This window comes from Salvia miltiorrhiza, chromosome 5 (genome assembly GCF_028751815.1).
Source record: "Salvia miltiorrhiza cultivar Shanhuang (shh) chromosome 5, IMPLAD_Smil_shh, whole genome shotgun sequence".
NCBI classification, from domain to species: domain Eukaryota; kingdom Viridiplantae; phylum Streptophyta; class Magnoliopsida; order Lamiales; family Lamiaceae; genus Salvia; species Salvia miltiorrhiza.
Genome location: NC_080391.1, coordinates 27,211,896 through 27,236,448, shown reverse-complemented (window position 1 = coordinate 27,236,448; position 24,553 = coordinate 27,211,896). Strand labels below are relative to the sequence as shown.

The 24,553-nt window shown below is 38.4% G+C and overlaps 4 protein-coding genes across 4 annotated transcripts; 3 read left to right on the top strand and 1 right to left on the bottom strand.

Annotated features, from left to right (window-relative positions):
- Positions 1-1,946: 1,946 nt before the first annotated feature.
- LOC131026247 (phosphoribosylaminoimidazole-succinocarboxamide synthase, chloroplastic) lies at positions 1,947-5,609 on the top strand. Its single transcript, XM_057956044.1, has 12 exons — positions 1,947-2,454; positions 2,891-2,992; positions 3,087-3,216; positions 3,320-3,412; positions 3,492-3,580; positions 3,873-3,953; positions 4,407-4,496; positions 4,610-4,699; positions 4,915-4,965; positions 5,040-5,086; positions 5,199-5,256; positions 5,333-5,609. Exons 1-12 carry the CDS (start codon positions 2,131-2,133, stop codon positions 5,390-5,392), a joined length of 1,215 nt encoding a protein of 404 aa, XP_057812027.1. The 5' UTR covers positions 1,947-2,130; the 3' UTR covers positions 5,393-5,609.
- Positions 5,610-7,082: 1,473 nt separating this feature from the next.
- Positions 7,083-11,398, top strand: LOC131026246 (protein SUPPRESSOR OF FRI 4). The gene is made up of 7 exons (XM_057956043.1): positions 7,083-7,506; positions 7,810-7,910; positions 8,574-8,700; positions 9,225-9,640; positions 9,984-10,138; positions 10,242-10,295; positions 11,012-11,398. The coding sequence occupies exons 1-7, from the start codon at positions 7,310-7,312 to the stop codon at positions 11,081-11,083; spliced, it is 1,122 nt and encodes a 373-aa protein (XP_057812026.1). The 5' UTR covers positions 7,083-7,309; the 3' UTR covers positions 11,084-11,398.
- A 321-nt stretch (positions 11,399-11,719) lies between these two features.
- On the top strand, positions 11,720-14,685 carry LOC131026245 (protein UNUSUAL FLORAL ORGANS). The gene has a single exon (XM_057956042.1). The coding sequence runs from the start codon at positions 12,858-12,860 to the stop codon at positions 14,124-14,126; it is 1,269 nt and encodes a 422-aa protein (XP_057812025.1). The 5' UTR covers positions 11,720-12,857; the 3' UTR covers positions 14,127-14,685.
- On the bottom strand, positions 14,298-18,018 carry LOC131026244 (GTP-binding protein ERG). The gene is made up of 8 exons (XM_057956041.1): positions 17,254-18,018; positions 17,057-17,146; positions 16,154-16,299; positions 15,662-15,820; positions 15,522-15,588; positions 15,129-15,236; positions 14,896-15,035; positions 14,298-14,683 (listed from the first exon to the last, which is right to left on the bottom strand). Exons 1-8 carry the CDS (start codon positions 17,764-17,766, stop codon positions 14,599-14,601), a joined length of 1,308 nt encoding a protein of 435 aa, XP_057812024.1. The 5' UTR covers positions 17,767-18,018; the 3' UTR covers positions 14,298-14,598.
- Between the last annotated feature and the right edge of the window lie 6,535 nt (positions 18,019-24,553).

Genomic DNA, 24,553 nt, shown 5'->3' with positions numbered 1-24,553 from the left:
AATGCCTGAAGGATTGCAGTCAAAACCCAAAAGCATGTATTCAATTAAACTACAAAAATCGTTGTATGGGCTGAAACAGTCTAGTCGTATGTGGTACAATAGACTGAGCGAGTATCTTTTGAAAGAGGATACAAGAATAAAGATATCTGCCCTTGTGTTTTCATTAAGAAAACCGAAAGTGAATTTGCAATCATAGCAGTTTATGTTAATGATTTAAATTTAATTGGGACTCCTGAAGAGCTCAATAAAACTGCTGAATATTTGAAGAAAGAATTGAGATGAAAGATTTGGGAAAGATAAAGTTTTGTCTTGGTTTACAAATGGAACGTATCCGTGGAGGAACGTTTATCCATCAATCCAAATATACAGAAAAAGTGTTAAAACGTTTTTACATGGATAATGCACATTCATTAACATCACCAATGGTCATTAGATCTATTGATACTAAGAAATATCCATTTAGACCAATTGAAGATGGTGAAACAATACTTGGTCCTGAAGTACCATATCTAAGTGCAATTGGAGCGTTGACTTATCTGGCTAATAATACTAGACCAGATATAGCTTTTTCTGTCAATCTTCTAGCAAGATTTAGCGCTGCACCCACTTTGAGACATTGGAATGATATTAAGCACATTCTACGTTATCTAAAGGGTACCATTGACCTTGAATTATATTATCAAGAAAAATCTGATAATACTCTAGTGGGGTACTCGAATGCAGGATTTTTATCCGATCCACATAAAGCTAAGTCACAAACTAGATACGTTTTCACATGTGATGAAACTGCTATATTATGGAAGTCTGTGAAGCAAACCTTGACTGCAACATCCTCAAATCATTCTGAAATCATTGCAATCCACGAAACAAGTCGAGAATATGTATGGTTGAGAAATTTGACGAGTCATATCCAAGAGTCGTGCGGGTTAGCTTCATCAAAGGTCAAACCAACTGTTTTATATGAAGACAATGCTGCTTGCATCGCACAACTCAAGGAAGGATACATCAAAGGCGATAAGACGAAGCATATTTCTCCCAAGCTCCTTTACACACACGGCCTTCAAAAAGGATGGCGATATCGACGTTCAACAAATTCGCTCAAGTGATAATCTGGCGGACTTATTCACCAAGACATTACCAACATCGACATTCAAAAAGTTGGTACACGAGACCGGCATGCGTCGACTCAAAGATATTCAATGATTTCAAGTTCAAGGGAAGCAGTTGTACTCTTTTTCCTTCGACTAGGTTTTGTCCCATTGGATTTTCCTAGCAAGGTTTTAATGAGGCAACATTTTTTTTGTTTTAGGGATTGGTCAATCAAGGAGAAGTGTTGTAAATATATCTATAAGATATATCTTATGTGTGTTGACCTAGAAATCTCCCTAAAACCCTAGCTTCCTACTTGTATAAATAGAGGCATTTGGCCATCATATTGAATACACTTCATTTGTATCCTCTTCTCTATTCTCTCTAGTTTATAACAATATAAGATATTTTGTTGTGTTGTTTCGTACATTGTGTTTTATTTATTATGATATATTTTTTTTAATTTATAATTAGATTTTGTATGTACAGAAAATTCTACTCCCTCCGTCCCCAAAATAAGTTCCTCTTTGGGGACGGCACGAGTTTTAAGGAAAATGGTAAAGTGTATTGATAGTGGAGAAAAATATGTTATAATTAGTATTGAGAGTGGTGAAAAGGTGAAAAAGTGTTATAGTAATTAGTATTGGGAGTGGTGAAAAAGTGAAAAGTAAGAATAAATAAAGTATTGTTAGTGGTGGGGTAGTTGTCCAAAAATAGAAAGAAAGAAAGATGAACTTATTTGAGGGACGTCCCAAAATGGAAAAAGAGGAACTTATTTCAGGAACGGATGGAGTATAAATTTTGATAATGTGCATCGCACGGTATAACACTAGTAGAAATCAAATTACACAAAGATCGAACACACACACAAAAAAAGAGAGGAGAAAAAGAAGATGGAACATTTCCTAGCCCAACCCAAGCCCATTATAACCCTACTCGCAAAAAAGAGAAAAATTATGAAATAGATTAGTATTCTAAAATCCTCCTCAAAAAAAAGATTAGTATTCTAAAAAGCGCGAATTCAGAGGGAGGGAGACAACAATGGCTCAGTCTCACTGCGTAAATTCTCCGACAACTCTCGCCGGAAAGCTCTCCCTCAGAGCAAACTCTCCCTCCGTGTCCCCACACTTGCTTAGAGCGTTTATCTCAAGCAAAATCACTCGCACGAAGTTTTGTTCAATGGTAATTTCTGCATCATCGTCGCCTTCTACAGTTTCTGGCGGACCCCCAAAATCGCTGTTGTTTGCCAACAGTGAACGCAAGAATGAATTGATGGATGCTATCAAAAGCTCTCTATCCGATTGTCTTTCTGAAACCCATCTTGATTCAGCTGTTCCCGGTCTCCATTCCAAAACCAGAGGCAAGGTGCACTTCTTGTTTCTATTCTCACTCGAATTTAGTGTTTGTTTTTGGTCGAAAGATAAGTTTTTTTTCTCAAGATTTTATAATTGCTGAGTTGAGTGGAGTACTTGGTTCCTCTTTTTTCATCTTTTTTATGTTATGAAATCTCTAGTCCTGAAAGTTGGCTAGTATTGGATTGGATGACGGGAAGCTTTAGAGTGGACTTGTCTATTTATGTTGGTTTATTTTCTATGTTTGTCACCCTCCAAATGTTGCGTCTTTACATATTTCTTTCAGGTTTGCTTTTCACCATGAGCAAATAGTATGATTTATTGAGTTTTTGTGGGTGCTTGATTATTGGATAAAGTATACATGCATCTCCTGGCAATCAGTTAATTAGCTGAATGCTATGGAGGAATAAAAGACGATTTATTTATTTATTATTTATAATTTTCTTAAGGTGAGGGACATCTATGACGGAGGAGACTATCTTGTCCTTGTCACAACTGACAGGCAGAGTGCTTTTGACAGGGTTCTTGCTTCAATTCCCTTCAAGGGCCAGGTATTTATTCCTTTGAGTTGCTACATCAGCAGCAAACTTGGATGAAATTGTTTTCTTATGTTTTGATGTAGATGGTGCAATCTTGCTTTTTTAGGTACTGAATGAAACTAGTCTGTGGTGGTTTAATCAAACTCAGCACATTATTCCGAACGCAATTGTGTCCTCTCCAGATAGGAATGTAACAATTGCAAAGAAATGTTCTGTTTTCCCTGTTGAATTTGTTGGTTAGTCTCTCTAACAGCTATAGCATTCTGCTTGACTTCTTGATGCATTGCCATATTTAGTTGTTATTTGTTTTTGTAACGAACATTGGTGATGCTCTCACAGTCAGAGGTTATGTAACCGGAAGTACTGATACATCACTATGGACTGTCTACCAAAAGGGTGTCCGTAACTATTGTGGCAATGCGCTTCCCGATGGTGAGGTCTGTAATTTTGTAAGAAATCCAACTCATTCGAGTATCTTATTTACTCATAGGTATGCACCTTTGTGCAACAGGGATGGTGAAAAACCAAAAGTTGGCAGCAAATATACTCACACCGACTACTAAAGCAGCAGATCATGATGTTCCCATAACACCTGAAGAGGTTTGGGATTCTTACCTTCTTTATTCTTCACCCATTAAATTATTCTACGGTTTTCGATTTTCGATATGATTAACTCATACAAATGGTAGAGGCTTCAATTCATTTCTCTCACTTAAGTGGATACTGCATAGGCCCATCAAGTTTTGTTTTGTGTCAATTAATTATTTGAATTTTTACGAAGAAAAAAAAATTCTGGTTATTTCTTGTGAAGCTCTCAGATAGGCCTATTATTTCCAAGTCGACACTTTTTTCTATTCCAATTGTTATGTAATTTAGATCAATTCGCCTGCAGATTATCCGGAGCGGATTGATGTCTGAATCTGACTATATTGAAGCAAGTAAAGCAGCACTGAGCCTGTTTGAGTATGGGCAGGTACTCAACTACCCTTTATTCATCTTCTCTTTGTATTTTGTGAACACAATCATACCTCGTCAATAGTTTATCAATACTACAGAATTTTTGTCAAAATTAACCAATATGGAACTGAATTTAGTGTAACCATCTTTCACTTTTGTTACAATGGCATACTATGTCACTTCAAACTGTAAAAAATTTGTCTTCATTATGTACTACAAATGGGATTATGGTTTCAAACCCTGCTTGTTATTCTTCTACTTATTTCTAGCTCAATTAATATAAATTCAGTGCATGGAATTATAACATTTGCTAAGCCTTTTGTTTGTATTGAGCTGGTCTACTCCTTTGTTAACTTTGGTAGACTTGTGTGTGTTTGATGTTATATGCCTCTCCAATCTTAAAGGTCTGCATATAGCATGTTATGCAGGGAGTTTTTTTATATTTACTTTGACTAATTCATCATTGCAGCGCATTGCACGGGAGCATGGCCTGATTCTGGTGGATACTAAATATGAATTTGGTAAAGGATCTGATGGTGCTGTGCTCTTGATAGACGAGGTTATTTTTCTTGTGGAAGAACCTGGAATAGAGCTACGTGGATACAAAGCTCAACTAGATGGATTTAAGATGATTCTTTTTAACGTAAAGTTTTATATTTTTAACTCTTTTAGGTGCACACACCAGACTCAAGCAGGTATTGGATTGCCGATTCTTATGAAGATCGCTTTCAAAATGGTCTCGAACCTGAAAATATTGACAAGGTTTGTGGTGGTTTCTTAATGCGTACAGTCTGGTTACTTCACTTTGTGCCCATCTTATATTCACTTTTAGTTTTGGAATTTCTCTTTTGTTGATGGAATAATCCATCTATGCCAACTAAATTTCTACATCCGTTTCATATAGTACATTATACTGCCATTGCCTTTTTTGTGTACGCACTAAAGTCCGAGTTCCTATATGATTGAGTATTTTGTAGGAATTTTTGAGGTTGTGGTTCAAAGATAATTGCAATCCTTATGAAGACGAGGTAAATCACATGCCTATGATGCTAGTATATTTTTGTAGTCCCTTTTAATCTAACTCGTGAGAATGGTTTCTTAGGTCTTACCCGATGCACCTGAAGAACTCGTCTCTGAGTTGTCTTGGCGGTATGTTGAGTTTGGAATCAAGAACTTGTTGCTTTCCCTCTGCCCTTGACTTGCAAGATTCACGAGCTGATATATTTGTAGATATCTAATAGTTTTACTCATTTCCTGACAGGTATATCCTCTTGTATGAGACGATCACAAAATCGAAGTTTGAACTGCCCTCGACTAAGGTAGAAATATGGCGCCATTACATCTGTTTCCTGATACTAAGACAAGTAGTAAAACCTATAATTTGCCTCTGTGCAGGAACCTATACATGAGAGAATATCCTCCAATGTTTCCCGTGCACTTTCGTCTCTTCCGTAGAAAACCATCAGCATTTTGGTGGTGGTCGTGGTCGTGGTCGTGTTGGGGGTTGGCAGTAGAGCTCTTTTGGATCTTAATATGTCCTTGCTTATGTAGTCGAGAAATATGTGTTTGTATTTTGTTGATAGAATTGTGGTTAGAGTTGCCATTGGATCATGCTCCATAATCTTTAGCAACCTGTTCAAAAAATTATCAGTAATTAATATGTTCTGATTTATTCCGTGAGCAAAATTATAGTACTATCTAATTCAAAATTGTTAGGCCCATAATTATTAAGGTTATTTTTCATAGTTTCACAAGGCGTAGTTGGTTTTATTTATTGTAGTTTAGTTGAAATGTACATGCTTAAAAGTAGAGTTGTAAGTGAATATAAATGTTTAGTAAATAATCTTAATAAATAAATGTTTCATTTAAAATATTGATCACAAACAAAAATTTAAACAACATAGTGTATGTATATTTATATATTTGTAAATTCTAATTATAAAGAACAAAAATATTATAAATTACGAACAACCTAGAATTTGACATACTAATATTTTGGGTGATTTTTTTAACTTTAATTTATTAATTTTTTATTTATTTATTTTTTATCAATTGTATCAAGTTTTCATTTTCCTACTCCACAAAATTGTTGCCACTGAAAACCCACCGCCCCCAATCATCTTCTTTGCCCTATTCGGCGTCTCCTTCCTTGCTTTCTTCGACTTCTTCGAATCACGCCTAATTCCCCAAATCACCAACTATATTATGTCATCATTCAAATTTCATATTATCAGAGTAATTCTCAAACAAATTCCTGGGAAGTTCACTCACTTGTTTATTTTTATTTAATGGGGCGAAAAAATTTAGGGTGGTGAATAAACAGAGCTAATCGCAAGCTATTCGAGATTCGACACGATAAAAACTCGTTTGGTACTCGATTCAATAGTAAACGAGCCGAGCTCGAGCTTGATTTTGAGCTCGAAATTTTTATTGATCCAAGCTTAAGCCTGACAATACTTGGCTTGTTGAGCTCGCGAATATGTTCGAATTCGATTGTTCACGAACATGTTTGCGAGCCTATTCACAAACCTGCAGTCAAGTCTTCAATCAAGTTAGTGCACGAGCCTTAAACAAGTTGAATTTGAGCTCGAGTAACATATTAATTACTCTAAGAAGTTTTTCCTAAATTTATAACGAATTCGAGCTCGAACTCATATATACGAACATCTAAAAAGCCGAGATCAAGCTCAAGCTCGAATTCAACATTATCGAACACCCGAATATTTAAACGAGCCGAGCTCGAACTTGGATGGAATCGAGCAACCATAGCGGAAATCAAGCTAGTCTGTTCCATAGCCTAAAGGCCATAAACCCTGTCCAATCTATAATTATAAGTATAATTTATTTATCAAATAATTTTACATTATATTGCGAGATGAAAAAATAAATATAAAAAAATTTTAACATTAAAATTGAATCTTAATATCATCATTAAAATATGTTAATAATTATAATGTTTTTCATATATCATAAATGTACTGTGGGTATCACGATAATAATCACATGCATCACGCAAGTAGTATGCTAATATAAAAATAATTTGAGGTTTAAATTAAAATTTACCATAATATTTTTCCTTCCCTTAGAAGGAGAGGGTTAATAATACTAATAATTTACTAGAATATAGTCCCCGCAGGCGCAGGAAAATAAATAAGAGGGGCGTTTTAAAGAAAGGCGCTGCACACAGACGAGACGAGGGCGGGTTGGATTGAGATTCCGGACAAGTCACCAACTCTATTTCGAAAACCCTAACCCCCCCTGCCCTAAAACATACCAAATTTCCATCATAGGATTGATTGTCAAATCCAATCAATTGGTTTCATAGTTGCAGATCAGATCTTCTCTCGCTGCTTAATTGACTATTGATATCCAATGGGGAAGAAGAAGAAGAGAGGGGCGGTCGATAAGGTGTGGTGCTACTACTGCGACAGGGAGTTTGAAGACGAGAAGATATTGGTGCAGCACCAAAAGGCCAAGCACTTCAAGTGCCATGTTTGCCACAAGAAGCTCTCCACCGCCGGCGGCATGGCCATCCATGTCCTCCAGGTTCACAAGGAGCAAGTCACCAAGTCCGTCTCTCTCTCTCCCCCTTTTATTTCTTTCTCTTACTTGAAAAATCCCCTTTTTATCCGTGTTAAATTGTTTTGTGTCGCAGCTTGTGCTTATTTATCTGGACTGTCTTGAATTTTTAAATTTTATAAGTTATTATTGTCAACCTACATAGGCTTTTGTGGATTCTTATGTAAAATGGCCTAACGAGTTATGTGTAGTTAAATGTTTTTCTTGTGTGGCCGTTGCTCGGGAGTTATATAAGGATTTGACAATGTTACTCGTGAATTTTTTCCTGATAAAATGCGGCATTGTTGTTCCAGAGTCCCAAATGCAAAACCTGGAAGAGAATCAACGGAGATTGAGATTTATGGAATGCAAGGAATTCCGCCTGATGTCCTGGCTTCACATTATGGAGAGGAAGGTATTATCAGCTATTTTGCTTGGCCCTGTAATGTCATCTTTGTACTGCAGTCCTACGGCTATCTGAGGTTTTAATTAAATAGTATATCTTCCTTTTTCCTATTTTGGGATGGGTCATGGAGATTTCTAAGCTTAATTACCAAACAATTTAATCACTTTTGAACTCAAGATAATTTATCTTTGGTCTGCCTGTCAGTTCCCAGCTTTGTTTCATGTTGACTTCATCTTTGCCATGGAGTCAGGCTTGAACTGTAGTAAACTAAATCAGCAAAACTCCATAGCATACTTTGTTCAATTTAGGCATGGAAAACCCAAACCGTCAGAGCTATTATTTTCTAAGTCTTAAATCAAATAGAAGCAAACTAACTTTCTGTTTTGGGAGATTTGTGTCTTGGGGTCTGTTTTATGCTAGTGTGACGACGATTTTGGTCCTGTTTAGAAATCAAACACTTAGGAAAACCAAAAGCCAATAACCAAACAAAATGCGTAATTGCACACCTCTAATGCCTTCAAGGTTGTAGTTGAAACTCTTTGTGAAGTATATATTTCTACTGTATCCAGTTTGTTCTTTTTAACCTGTCTGCTATTTGAACGGTGACGGTGAATGTTTTGTGGCTGTGGCCTATTGAATACCAACATGGTGATATGTCCTTTTACTCAACAGATGAAGAGAACCCTTCAAAAACAGCAAAAGTTGATCTACCGACCTCCCAGATAGCCGGTGGTATGATACCAGGATCACTAGGGGTTGGATATCCTCCCCAGCCCACTTTAGGGTCATTACCTCCGCAGTAAGTTCCATGCTACTACTTACTTGATTGATTCTTACTAATACTATGACATATAGCTGTATAATTAACTCAAAAAGTGAAAAGGGCTACTTTTCTTAATTCCCTTTTCCAAATACTAATATGCTCTGATTGATTGATGTGAGATCTGTAATCCTGGATGTCTGTTGAGGGGAAGACTGCTAATTTCTTTTTCTTTTTCTTTTTCCTTTTTTCTTTTAATTTTTATTTTTTTATTTTTTTTATGTATGTGAGTTTTCTTACTCTATTAGAATTGATAGCTCAAGAAACCAAGACCTTTTTTATTTGCACTGTGGCATCACATATTCCACTTCCCCTTGAAAAAGTGAAGTTCATGGGATCATAGCCATAATATTAGATTCATATATTGTTATGTAACTTCAGCAACAATCTAGTTGAAGTAGTAGTAAAACTAATTTTATAAAGTATACACACTAAAAAGTCATGTTACCACTCCATATTGGATCAAGATGTATCTTGCCTGATTAACTTTTTTGTTAATTCAGTTACAATCCCAGAATACCTGGCCCCCCTGGTGGTTGGCAAATTCCACCTCGTCCACAACCTTGGTATCCTCAGCACCCAACTGTTTCGGTTGCACTATCTGGGCAAGCAGGAATGCCTCAACAGCCTTTGTTTCCTGTGCACAATATTCGGTCTCCTGTTCCATCTACAGCACCCCCTGGGCTTCAACCAACATTGCCAATCACTCCTCCAGGGATGCCTGCAACAACTCCTCCTGTTTCTCAACCTTTATTTCCTGTAGTTCCTAACAGTAATATTCCTCCTCAGAGTTCCCCATTTTCTGCTCCTATGCCTTCGATAAGCTTGCCTTTAAGCTCTTCTTCAGAAATAAAGAGTGCAGAACCTCTCTTTGGTGGCACTTTGGCAGCCAATAATTACCGAGCTTCGGGAACCCCAAGTTAGTTCTACTCTCTTTCTCTAGTCTGTATTTACCAGTAATAATTTGATATCTTGATTTTTCTCTGATTTGGATAATGATTTGCTTTTATATGATGAATTACATTGACTGGATTGAAAAATCTTTATCTTGTTGTAATCTTTTTTTTTATGGAATGACATGAAAACTCCTCTTTCCATTTGCACAATGTTTTGGCAGCTTTCTTGTTTCTTATCCATTTTTGTTTAGTTAAAGTAGTTGTCATCACATGATCATGATCATATCCAGTTCCACATGTTTATCTGCATTCTCATGTTTATCCATTTCTTGTTTGTCTGCATTCTTATGTTTTTCTTTTTTACAGCCATACCTATTGCAAATTCACATTCCTATGCATCTGGTCCGAATACTGGAGGTCCGTCTATTGGGCCACCTCCAGTCATTGCAAACAAAGCCCCAGCTACACAACCTGCAACTAATGAGGTCTATTTAGTTTGGGATGATGAGGCTATGTCTATGGTTAGTTATTTATCTCTAATCTGAAATTTCTTTAACAAATGTTCTCTTGTAGCTAGTTACCCTGTTTACTGAGGAGTTTTTGCATTTCTTATCAACTTTTCAGGAGGAAAGAAGATTGTCCTTATTGAAGTATCAGGTGCATGATGAGAATAGCCAGGTAAGTCATTACAACCTATAAAACAATATCCTTCAGACTGGATATAGGGTTGAGTTAATATCCTGGTGGCTAGAGTTTTGCTGCTTGTGGTTTTCCAGTGCACGTATTTACTCTTTTTCACATAGATAAAAGGTATTTCTGTATGGCTTTAATTATATATCCAAATAAAGACACATAAAACGTCTTTGCAATATGGCCATGTTTTATTGCTACTTTCCAACCCCATTCATGTGATGGGCTGTTTTTTCGTTCTTGGCCACTGTCCGCTTGGCAAGCAATCCTGCCGATTTTGTGGTCAGCGAAGGTTCAAGTCAAGTACGTACTTTCATTTTCTTTGCTGATAATTAGTAATTCTGTTAGCATGCTGCAATCTTTCGAGGATCTCCCCATTAGCTCCATGCAAGGTTAAGAACAGAGTGTGTATGTATTTACTATTTGGAAATCAATCTCAATATTTGACTTCTACCTATTGTTGCCTGATAACAAAGTGTTGGGTTTGGGTGGAACAACCATTACCCAACAGATTTTTGCTCATTCATGTCATCGTACAATATATTTTTTAGATCGAACGTGAATTCAATGGGCCAGCAGGTCAGCTCCTTTTGCAAAGTTTGTATATATTGACAAGAAGCAAAGCTCTAATATATTGACTGATAATCACAAGATTGGCTCCTATTGGCTGGCCTAATACCAAGTTAATTGGATGTTTGTTTCAGATGAGTTCAATCGATGCAGCCATTGACAGAAGGATATCTGAGAGCAGGCTTGCTGGTCGGATGGCATTTTAGAGTATTGATGATGCCTCGTTCTAACCGGGATCAACAGAAGAAGGAACGTTTCTTTATCGATCACAACACAACACACACCTGTTGTTTGAGCGTCTAACTGGTGCTGCTTGTTGCAATTCTTTCTATTTAAATGTTGTATCTTTTAGGATATAGGTTTCAGGATAGCCCCTACTATAATTTAACAGATAATGGTCATTTTTAAAAAAATATTTTTTTGGGAGTTTTAATTATCTGGGATGGTTTTTAGATTGTAGAAATTACGGACAAAGTCCCTTGGCTTTCAGAGGTTAAATGCAGCTTGAGTTTGTTTGTTTTTGTTTTTGTTTTGTTTTTTGACAAAGGGCAATCTGCCTCTGGCTGGTCACTTAGGTGATGAATAAATTTACTTTTTGTGATGGTTAAAACATAATGAAGGGGCGATCAATCTCATGTTCTTACGTCGCAAAATCCAGTTTATTCTTATTTTATTCTCTCGAACGAAAATTAATTTAAGAAAGCAATGGAGACTCTCTCATCTGTATTGGGGAGTAAAATCCCATTTTGAATTTGAATTGGATGATTGGAGAGGCACCAGCTTTTGTACCTTGGGTTATTTGAAAATCCCTAGCTCGAAATATTATATTTGGATGAGCTTATATTATTTGCAATTGGAAATGCACCATAGACATTGTTGTGGTGGGGTGAAGTGGAGGTAGCTTGTAATTTACACAAGCATAATGATTTAGTTAGAAGTGTTAATGATGCGATGCGACCAACAGGCAATGAAGAGAGATGTAGAAGTCAAAGCAGACATTAAAAGCGGCAACAGTGGGAAGTCTAGTGATACTAGGTTGTAGGCATGAAAAACAAAACTAAAAGAAAGGAGTCAGAAATGAGCGGCACTGTTACGGCAACTTGGGTTCATCACCTTCCTTGATGCAGTCCCATTTTTTCCAATTGTGGTGGCCAACGCTTTTTCCATTTGGGGTATGTTTCTTCACCAAAACCATACTTTTTCCATTTCTGGACAAGGTTAAGCCAATCATATTTATGAGATTGACGCCAACTACACACTGCCACTGTGCGAGGACAATAAGTCTGACTTAGATTTTGCAAACCCACCAAAACCCAATTCATTTTCAGAAAAAGGGAATATAATTACTCACTCGAAGGAGAAACTTGTGTTGTCTAGGTTAGTAGCTACTAGCATAGCCTACCCTTCCTACTCCCATTTTTACCTTTTCTTTTCCAACTGCATAATAATTCTTCTATTTCGGATAATCATATTAGTGTCTGCATGGCGTGACTCATTTACGTACCAATTCAAGAGCTGATGACAATTAATTTCATCAAGATTCAAGACAAGTTGCTGCTGTATTCATCAACAACATACTCCACATATTATATGAAGAGAAGAGTTTCTAGTTGTTTGTTTTGTTTTTAATTAATTAATTAATAATTATTTTTACGATAGCATTCATAACTTTCTGTGTTGATTGTCAGAGGTCTGGTGCACGTCCTTCCTTCCTCGGCATTGACAAGAAAACACTGAAATGATAGATGCATCCATCACGAATGACTTTCAGTGCCTTTAATTTCCCCCTCACCAATTTATTTTGATTTTTGTAAAATTTTCACAACACATTACACATTGCCACTTCCTATATATGTCACAGCTCCGCATCTACGAAAGAGTGTCTTTTTCTTTCATAAATTGGCTTCTCTTAGCTTAACTCCACTGAAACCTAGCAAGTGCAGTTGCCTCAATTACACAACAAACATCCTTAAAAATTTTATGGAGCCTTTCCACTCTCCCATAAGCTTACCTATTCCCTACGCATTCGCCTCCTCAACCTTACTCTGCACTCCAAATCCAAATCCAAATCCATGGATGGACTGCAGAATCTGGAGCAGACTGCCGCAGAGGCTGCTTGATCGCATCGTGGCTTGTCTGGCGCCGCCGGCCTTCTTCAGAGCCCGTGCCGTGTGCAAGCGGTGGTACGGCCTCATATTCTCGGCGGCCTTCATCGAACTGTATCTGCAGGTGTCCCCTTCCCGCCATTGGTTCCTCTTCTTCAAGCAGCCAGGCCTCAAGAACTGCATCTACAGGAACACCAACACCAACACCAACACCAACGGCGAGGGGTACCTCTTTGACCCAGAAAACCTAAAATGGTATCGCCTAGGTATCCCCCCTCTGATCCCGGCGGGAGTGTCGCCGGCGTGCTCCTCGGGCGGACTCATCTGCTTCGTGTCGGAGGAAGCCGGGTCGAAGAGCATCCTTGTGTGCAACCCGTTGATGGGGTCGCTGCTTCAGCTGCCGTCCACCCTGAGGCCCAGGCTTTGCCCTTCCATCGGCATGACCATCACCAACTCCTCCATCGACCTCATCTTCGCCGGCGACGACCTCATATCGCCCTACGCCGTCAAGAATCTCACCTCCGAGAGCTTCCACATCGACGGCGGGGGGTTCTACTCCATATGGGGGACGACGGCGTCGCTGCCGCGGCTGTGCAGCCTGGAGTCGGGGCGGATGGTCCACGTGGAGGGGCGGTTCTACTGCATGAACTACAGCCCTTTCAGCGTGCTGGCGTACGACGTGGGCATGAACCAGTGGAGCAAGATTCAGGCCCCCATGCGCAGATTCCTGCGCTCCCCGAGCTTGGTGGAGAGCCGAGGGAAGCTCATACTGGTGGCGGCCGTGGAGAAGAGCAAGCTCAACGTGCCCAAGAGCTTGAGGCTCTGGACTCTGCAGGAATGCGGGACCTTGTGGGTCGAGATTGAGAGGATGCCGCAGCAGCTCTATAATCACTTCGCCGACATCGAGTGGGGCCGGGGCTTTAACTGCGTTGCGCACGGCGACTTCGTCGTCATCCTCATCAAGGCTTCCGACAGGGCGCTGCTCTTCGACTTCTCCGGGAAGCGCTGGTCCTGGATTTCTCCTTGTCCCTACACCAACACCGGTGATGAGTTGCATGGCTTCGCCTACCACCCCACCCTCGCCGTACCCATCACTGCTCTTCTTGAACAACTTACACTTCCCTTTAACTCCTTTGCTGCCTAGCCATCACCTACCTGTCTTTCTTTTCCAAGAATTTGCCTAACCAATCTTGGGCTGTTGTTACCAATTTCATATGTCTAATTGTAATAGCTAGCTTAAGATCAGATCAGTGTTAATTGTTGCCTAATTAATCAACTCTCTCTCTCTCTCTCCCTCTCTCCCTAATGATACTTGTTGAGCAACTCAAATCTTCTTTTGCCAATTTACGTGACATCAACAATTACATTCGTGGATGATTAACATGTGTCGATATTAAGAGTTTAGGATTGGACAAAACGAAAACAAATGACCAACTTTACATGTTTTTCTCGCATACATCCATTCTTAAACAACAAAAGTAAAAATAAAAACAAATAATTAAATTGAGGGATCAAGATGATGCATATATGGGAACCCTTCTTCCTTTTTCCAAAGGACATTTCATGCCCTAGCAAGCTTCCTACATTATTGTCAAAATCAATCCCATCTGCTGCGCTCATTTAACTCTAACCATGAGGATGAGATGGACGTTCCTCTTGAATATGGCTCGGAGCTCTTCGTTAGCTTCCATGCCTATTCTCCTGCGCAGTAAATATATATATTCAAGGATTGATATAGTCGAAACCAAACAAAGATTGCAAGCAGTGAATGAGCGGTTATATATAAGAAAAGCACAAACATAAAAGAAACAAATCTAAAATTGTTCGCTTTCAACTAGAAGAGACGGGAAAGTAGCCAGCAGATGGATAACATTTTAGTTATAGGATAGAGTGAGATGCATCAGCATACTAACCCTATTTTCGAGCCCTTCTTCCCAACCAAAATCTTGCGTTGGCTGATCTTGGGAGTGATGAAATGTTGCTCGATTCGGACAGAACCATCTCTTAACTCCTTCCAGCTCACCAACCGATGTTCAATGCCATATGGGACTTCCTATACCAAGGAAGAGTAATCAGCTAAGTACATTCATTTGCAGTTCTATTACTCCTAAGTCCTAATAATGATTCAACAGCAGAACCGATTTACCTGATGCACATGATCTAACAATCTCTCTCTCACGATTTCCAGTGATATGTTCTTCATTAATTCTTCACTCATGGCAAATGGATCTTCATCCCATGGTCTTTGTACTGCCTGAGGTTAAAAAAAACTTAGAAGAACACCTCTAAAGCTTTTCAGGTCTATTAATTGTTATGAACAAACAGAAACAATATTTAAACTGTATACCAAGAAATGGAATTAAATTAAATAATGGTGACTTGTACTCAGTTATCAGAGAAACTTCCAACTAGCTTCTATTAACAAAATCTTAAAAGTAAAATTTTGGAAATGCCTAGAAAGAAGCCAAGCTATTAGCCTGGTACAACCATCTAGAGATAGCACAAACATGAACAATATGAGGGTGAAAATAAAACACACCTGCTCCATTAAGTACTTTGTAAGATCTTTCACCCCAGCACCCTTCACTCCTGATGTCATGAAATGCCTATAGAGTAGTTAAAGCTCGTATCAGGAACCACTGCAGAATAGTCAAAATACACGGCAAAAGTGTAACATACCTTTCATATCCTGATAGGTCACTGAATTCCTCTACAACCTTTAGCAAATCTTTCTTCTTTTCAACCAAGTCAACCTTGTTCATACATAATACGCGCTTCTGATTTGGGATACTAATCGAACCCATTCTTTCAATCAACCTCACCACTCGTGAATCAGGTCTAGACCAACAAAAAATTAAGATAGTCACTAGAATGCAACTTTTATCCAGATGTGTAATTTTGTTAAAAAAATATGACTGCAAAATTGAGAAGAAAAATACAGCTCAACAACACCATATATGCAGAATGAATTATGTACCCGCATCTCATTTGACCTCTAGCTTCTAGATTACAAATAAATACGTGAGTATTGTACAAGTATCTGAAAATTGATAAAGCTTTTAAAAACATACATAAATGAAGAAATACACAGAGGGCCTGCTTAAATTTTGAGTTAGAATCAGATAAAAAAACACAATGAATAAGAGTTAACTAGGGAAAAGGTATCCGAACCTGGTAATATGTCTGTGAACATCAAAAACAACTATCAGGACATTGTATAAACTAACTGAGCCCCAGGCACTTTCATTACGAGCTTTGATATCATTGTAAGGAAATCCGCTCTTCTTTAACATAAGTCCTGGTGTATCAAAGAAACACTGCATGGCCATCAGAAGTAGTCAGAGATATTTGATTAAATGAAGTGACACACAAATGTTTCATCAGTATAGTGACTCTATAGATATGTTCTTTGTATTTTATTTCATTTAGGAAAGAAAGACAAAAGGTAAAAGAGAAAATGAGGGACAGGGAAATTGGACATTGCAGACGATCACAAAACCCACTCCTAAATCCTAATCATAGCCAGGGTAACAAAGCTCCCAAGCCAGAACACTAATGTCAACACTAACTCTCAATCCCAGCAGCAAGTACATTACACTTTTATCGCTGACTTGGTGAAAAACTTGCTATTCTGCGACTTACCTATCTAGTGAGGAAAGACAATACAGCTTGCAAGATGCGACTATGACTGCACGAGTAATTGGCTGAAACAACGAATATTCCCAGACAGGGTATCAATACTCAAGGCATTTCACCAGAAAAATGAAACGTCCCACATCTACCAAGCAGAAAGAAGAAGGGCAGTTTTGTGTGATGTTCACAATACTGGAACAGTTTGCGTCCCTTCAGTTTGCTTGTAAATTTAGAATCTATTGGAAGCAAAAGATAGCAGCATACATCACATAACAAAGATTGCAGCATGTATTGTGATAAACTTTACACATTCTAGGTGAAAAATCTAAAATCAAAGCTAACTTACATCAGTGAGAAATTGATTTTTAAAAATTTACTAAAATGAAACATCAGCCACAAATAATTGGAAGCGAAAAGGAGTCAAGTAATCAGAAAACTTACAATTTGCGTATCTCCTTTTGTCAAGACTCCCAAAACTTCGTGAGTGGTGGTATGTACCTTCCGTGAAACGGCTGAAACTTTAGTTCCCACCTTAACCCAAAAAGGGGGGAGGAGCAAAATGGTGGCAACATCAGATTATATTAAATTAACTTATTTTAAATATGAAAACAATGGAAGGGGGAAAAAAGTGCACAGACCATGTAATTAGTGAGAGCGGACTTTCCAGCATTTGGAGCTCCAATGATACCCACAGCTAAAGATTTCTGCTCCTCCTCCGTCACCTCTCTCACTTCATCATCCTCGCTCTCCCCTTCATCCAACGCCGCCTCAAGCAGCTCATTGGCTAGTCTCCCAGCCTTCCTTTTCTTCTCCTCTTCTCTTTGCAAGATTCTCAAATGTGAAACACTCTCCCCAAATACTTGGCTTTTTACCCTGTCCCTGTACTTCTCGTCCCACGTTGACACCTGATTACTGCTACGGGCACTACCCCCGCCACTGGGATTGAGATTTATATCATCAAAATGAGAACTATCGAACACGGCATCTTGGGCGGATAATTCCTCGGGGTTCGGCGGCGAAAGGTCATCGTGCTGCGGCTGCGCAGAGTAGAGACGGCCAAGAAAGGCGGAATCTTTGAATGGTTTTTGTGTGTTGGGAGATAGAGCAGCGGCGATTGGGCTTAATCGTCTCAGCGACCTTACTGCTTTCATTTCAAGCTCTGCTTAATGGCGATGACGAATATCTATAACGCCCCCTATTCATATGCATAAATCTGCATCTACTGATAAACAAAGGTGTGCATAAACGGCAAGAGGGAGGGAACAAAGAGCAATTGATTTTGCAATAATATGTGAAGCTGCAAGAGGAAATGAGGGTTTTGCGAGGGTTTAGCAGTGGTGAATGTGGGGGAAGAAAACGTCGGGCTCCTTATTTATTTTTGACTTAATAGTACTAATTATTTTAGTGTAATATTTATTTGGGAAAATTCCTATAAAATACACAAACTTTGTCAAAAATCCATATTTAACGCAAACTTAGGATTTTATATCTTAATACATCAATTTAATAAGTTGTTCAATTTTGACACAATTTTCATTTCCGACGACGGAAAATTCTGACGTGGCGCTTATGTGTCATTTACTTATCCAGCATGTCAATTAAACGACCGCGTTTTTTTACTTTCGAACAAAACGGCGTCGCTTGACTCATAGCGAAACGTCGTCGTTTCATTAGGGTTATTAGATTATTATATTGACAGCTGTTGCTATTCATTCATGCAACGTTTCAACTTCTTTCAACCATCGTCTTCCAACTTCTCTCTACGATCACCTCTTTGCATCATCGAAAATTTGTTCTTGGCGGCTGAAATCGTGTAAGCATAGTGTTGGAAAGACGCTCGAAGTGGCGGCTTACTGTGAGAAGATAGCAACTGACAGGTATGGAGTTCATACTTCATCTCCCTTACCCCCTCATTTCTTGTGTCGAAAATTGTGTTTTGTTGTTGATGATTAGTTGCGTGATGATTAGTTGCGTTTTTGATGATGATTAGTTTTTTTTGCTTTGTAGTTGGTGTCAGATTTTTTTTTTTTCCTTTTTGTTTCTGTGATTGTAGTGATGTTTTCGGGATTTATCTCCATCATGGTGGTTCATTCCAAGATTTAGGAAAGAAAAAGTTGTATATGGGGGGTCAAGTACAGTTTATTGCTAATTTCGACAAAGATAAGTTTGGTTTTTTTGATATAAAGGATGAAATCACTAAATTGGGGTGTGTTGATTACAATGATCTAGAGTATAAAATTCCTAAAACTAGTGAATACTTTCCTTTGTATGATGACACTGAGTATGGGTATGTTGCAGTTTTTGTCACCTACTTGTAAGTATTTTGAGGTCTTCTTAGATAAAGGGGTTAAAGATCAGGGAGTATTAGGTTTGGACAAGGGGAAGGGAAAGGTATACACAGGGGTTAGTGCAGTACATAAAGAGGGTGATGGCAAGGTCAAAGGGAAATTTTCTGGGAAAGACAAGGATGTACAGAGCAAGGGTAAAGAGAAGGGTTTAGTGCAAATTTCTGTGAAGGGTAAAGAGAAGGGGACAAGGCAGGTAGGTGGTAAGAGTAAAGGGAAGGGAAATGATGTACATGGGATGAGTGAAGGCAAGGGTAAAGAGAAAGGTTCAGTGCAAGTTTATGTGAAGGATAAAGGGAAGGGGGCAGAGCAGGTAGTTGGTAAGAGTAAAGGGAATTGTGTTGTTTCTAGTAGTGCAAATACTGTGCAGAGAGAGGGGGATGTAAAGGATTGTCAAACTGATAGTGATTCAGAAGATGGAGAATATATACCATTAGGGAATGAGGAAGGATTTGAGACTGAGGATAGCTTGGGGGACAGTGAGTTAGTGAGTGGTGATGATGCGTATAGGGAAGCAAGGGTTGGTCTTAGGCTTCAAGAAAATGTCATTTCTGATGTTAACTGGAATGAAGTTCCAGAATGTAGCAATATGACATTGTTGGGTGATTTAGTGCAAGAAGTTAGAGAGGGGGGTGGAATCTGGATACATATTTGATTATGTGGCATCAGATGATGATGTCATTTCAGATTCCACTGATGATGATGATAGTTTATTGGATAGGAGGGCCCCTAGAATTGTCTAGAATCCTAAGTGTGACCATAAAGAGCTTGTACCGGTGTTGGGCATGAGGTTTGAAAATGGGATTCAGTGTAGAGAGATATTAAGAACATGGGCAATATATAAGGGGTACCCCACTACATTTTAGGAGGGTAAAGAAGAACAGTTGTGAGGCGTTGTGTACATCTCCATGCAAATGGAAATGCTATGATAGTATGAGCAAGAGTCAGCATGTCTTTAAGTTGAAAATATTAGAGGGTAAACCACATACTTGCTCGTTCTCTATTCATACTAAGCTTGCTAACTACAAATGGATTGCTAGGCAGTATTTGAATGTTTTCAGGTTGAGGCCGAACATGGATATTGGTGAGCTGCAGGGTGATATCATAGGGAAGTATGGGATTAAACCTTCTAGATGAAGGTTATACAGAGCTAAGTATGAGGCTTTAGAGTTGTTGAGAGGGTCTGTTAGTCATCATTATGCAAGTTTGAGGCCTTACTTGCTAGAATTGATGAGGGTTGATCCTGAGGGGCGGTTTGAGTTGTTGACTGATGGTGGGATTTTCAAAGGCTTGTATATTGGTTTTACAGCTTTGAAAAAGGGATTTATGGAAGGTTGTAGATGGATACTAGGCATGGATGGGTGTTTCCTTAAGACACACTTGGGAGGGCAATTACTCTGTGCCATTGCAAAAGATGGCAATGACCAAATGTTTCCTTTGGCATGGGCAGTGGTGGAGGTTGAAAACGAGCAATGTTGGACATGGTTCCTTGGCATCCTACTACAAGAGTTAGGTGTTGTTGATGGAATGGAAATATCATTTATCTCGGATCAACAAAGAGTAAGGATCTTTCTTCTATGTTGTAATTTATGTCATTGTGTTTTGTATATACTAACTATCAAATATCTGCCCATATGCAGGGACTTATAAATGTTGTCAAGAATTTGGCACCATTTGTGGAGCATCGAAATTGTGCCCTCCATGTTTATTGTAACTGGAAGAAGGAGTTCAAGGGCCCTACCTTGAAAAATATTTTCTAGAAGCACATACCAAGCCCAATGGGAAGTTGCATTGGAGGAGATGAAAGTTGAGAATAAAGCAGCATATGAAGACTTCAAAAACAGAGATTATGCAAGGTTTTGCAAGGTATATGTGTCTACTGAATTTCAAAGTGACATGATAGACAACAATATATCTGAAACATTTAATAGATATATAGTTAAAGCTAGAAGCAAACACATTATGAATATGCTAGAGGATATTAGGATTGTATTGATGGAGAGGCAAGTTAAAAAAATTCAAGTGATGGACAAGTGTGAAGATAGGATATGTCCTGCCATTAAAAAGAAGATTGAGAAGTTGATGGTTGCTGCTAGGTTGTGTATTTCTCATCCAGGATTAGGGGGAAATTTTGAAGTGCAGAGGCTAGAGGATAAATTCGTGGTATCGTTGGGTGATAGATCATGTACATGTATAGGCATGGAATATAACTGGAATTCCTTGTGCACATGCCATTGCAGCCATAAACTACATGAAATATGACCCCCCTAGATTATGTACATGAAGCTTATACAGTTGCGAAGTATTTGAAAGCCTATTCCTACGCACTTGAACCTATAAATGGTGAGAAATTGTGGCCCAAAGCCACTGGAAATCCAGTGTTGCCCCCTTTGGTTAGAGTCATGCCAGGAATACCTAAGAAGAAAAGAAGAAGAGAGCATGATGAGGTAGATCCAAAGAGGTCCAGTCGATCGAGGAGGATTGGAGTTCGTATTACTTGTCAAAATTGCTTGCAAGTAGGGCATAATTCTAGGGGCTGCAAAAATGAGAAGGTCACCAAGCCATAAAAGCAACATGTATATCCTTATTCCTTGTCAATCATCATTTTAGTTTGCTTTCAAATATAACCAATGTCATTATTGTATAGAGCACGAGGGGGAGGCCTCGGAAGATAGAAGCTGGAACAAATGATAGGAATCAAGGTGTACTACCTGATGGTTCAAGGAAGAGAGCAAGGAGAGGGTCAAAAGGAGGAAGAAATGATGCAGGCCAACAACAAGGCACACAAGTTGGACAGGATGCAAGCAAAGAACCAAGCTCCCAAGGAGATATTCTAACCCAACATAGTCAAGTGACTGAATGAAGCTTATGTTGGATTGTAATTTTGGTGGGAGTAGATAGGGGATTACTTCTACGTTTTTGGAAACAAAACTGATATTGTGCAGGCAAACATTTGAAAGCCAAATACCTTTTTGCTTCTGTTTATGAATATCTCCTCCAACTTTGGTTATTCAATGAATTTTTTGAAGGTCATTACAATTTGCTATCATATAATGCATCTTATTAATTGAGCATGATCCATTGAGCATGATCTAAAGTGTTGGATTGAGCAACTAGTGTATCAAAACAAGGCATTCATTTCATATCATGAACAAAGTCATAAAGACTTACAAAATGTTGGCAACTAACACTAGAACTAACAAGATTACAATAGCAATATCATGATCACAGTCATAAGGATTACAATCAACCAACGCATGCAAAACAACTTCTTTCCCCAAGAAATCTTCATATCCTCCAAGTCTTTTATCTTCTTCTCCAATTCACCAAATTTCCCTTCATGCTATGTCACTCTAGTTAAACAATTCTCGGCAAAATCACCAAAATGAGAACTTGAAACTACATTCAATTGCTTCTGTGCCGTGTCCACCCAGAGGAAGAAATTACACTGACAATGAAGCAAAATAAAGAATATTAGAGTTTCGAAAAATTTCAAATTATAAAGAGGAAATCGAAAATTTCATGGGAAAATCAAATTTTTCATGTGGAAATCGAATTGAAGGGGATTCTTACGTCTCCATACTGACAACAATAGAACTTTTGACTGGGATTTTTCAAAGTTCTAGATGTCTCCACCTTCACCGGTCTTTCGCAGCGGCATGTAATCACAGCATCCTCTGAACCAGTTGTCCACGACGAAGAGGCTGACATGATTATCCCACTCCAATTCTTCGATGCAAAGATTCAATCAAACGTACTTGAAGATGAAGTTTCACCGGGATCGCATTTTCAAATTGGATGAGAAATTTTAATTAGGTTTCAGCAAATTGGGGTTAAGTAATGAAGAGTGTCAAACGACGTCATTTTATTTAACAAAAACATGCGTCGTTTTGTGTTTAGTCCGACGAACGGAATGGCATGCGCCGGCGAGACACGTAGGCGCGTCAGATTTTATTTTAGGGAAAATGAAAATTGTGTTAAAATTGAACAACTTATTAAATTGGTGTATTAAAATGTAAAATCCTAAGCTTGCGTTAAATATGGATTTTTGGCAAAGTTTGTGTATTTTGGTGCAATTTTCCCTATTTATTTCTACCCACTTTCTTATATTCATATCATATGCACTTTATACCCACTCCTTATAAAACATGCACCCAATACCCATTTTTATTTTACATTTAAAAAATTTGTGTCTAATTTTAGCACTTTAAAATGGATACTTACACCACCCCTAAAGGACTATTTTCATATTTTCTTCAAACAATAACTTATTTACCAAAAATTGAAGGATTGGAATTTAAAATGGTATCAAAGCGGGTTTTTATTGAAGAATTATATTATATTTAATTTATTTAGTAATTAATCTTATGTGGGAAGAGACTCCAAAGAAATTATGGATCCAGACAATTGTCCGAGATGTAATGCTTACAAGATTATTCTCCAAAATTTGGAGAAAAAGAGAGATAGTTTACGAGACAATATCAGATGGTGCGAACAATGTCTTGAGGGACATGTTCGTCAAGGAGAATATTCATGAAATAATTACGAGTATTGGGTTCTATCAAAACCACATCCTGGAGATTATCGTGTTTCAGTCGATAATAAGACAAATTCAATCCAGCATCCATCCACCTCATAACTGATGGAGCAGAAGAACAAAGTAGGAGCTGCCTTCCCAGCATACCAAATAATCAAGCCAGATTCTTCCGTAAACATTGAATTATGAGAAATTCAAAGAACGGTGGAGTACTATGGCAACAGGCTATACGATCTACTATATGCGATAAGCCAAATATCTGAAAAGCAAGAGGAAATCTTAACCCTATTGCGAGATATCAAGAAAAAAATGGAGATAGAAATGCGACAACCATGTTCTGGAAAGATCCGAAAAACTACATGGTCCAAAGATCCAACCTATCCCCTACCGATTGATGCAACAGATAAAAGGTTGCAGGAAGAAGCGATTCGATTATTTAGATGAAAAAATTATGAATAAACTCGAAAGAATCGGATTGGAAGATCTGCAAGAGTTAGCTGAATCTTTTGCTAACTTAAACATGGTAGATCTAAAGATGAACCAGGGACGTTTCGAGCCTAGAGTCAAAATTTCCCCACAAGGAGATCCATCGGTGAGGCCAGAAAACCCCCGCAGATTTGGTTCGTCAAACAACGAGCATGCATACGGCCCCAGCTCTAGCGGAAGAAGAAGAAGAACGAAACCCAAGATGCAAGATACCCCTGTCGGAAGAGTCACACTGGAACCAATCCATCCATATGGATTGATTCTTAATCTTGATGAAGCCAACTTCAAAGATTGGGAGCTGCTTATTGACAAATGGGCATCCTCACTCAATATTGCAATAACAGCGGTTGACTATGATAAAGATGAGTTTATCAGGGTCTTCGAGGCAAGTCTTGCCGCAATGGCAAAACAATATTGGGAGCATGCCCTTATCGAAAAGAAAAACGATATGTTTAAAAATGATTCTTCTTTAGAGATTGTTAAAATCGCAACATTTGCGATTAAAGATCACTTCCTTGGAAGCGGATTCTTTGACGAAGCAGGGGATGATAAGCGAAGAAAATACAGTCA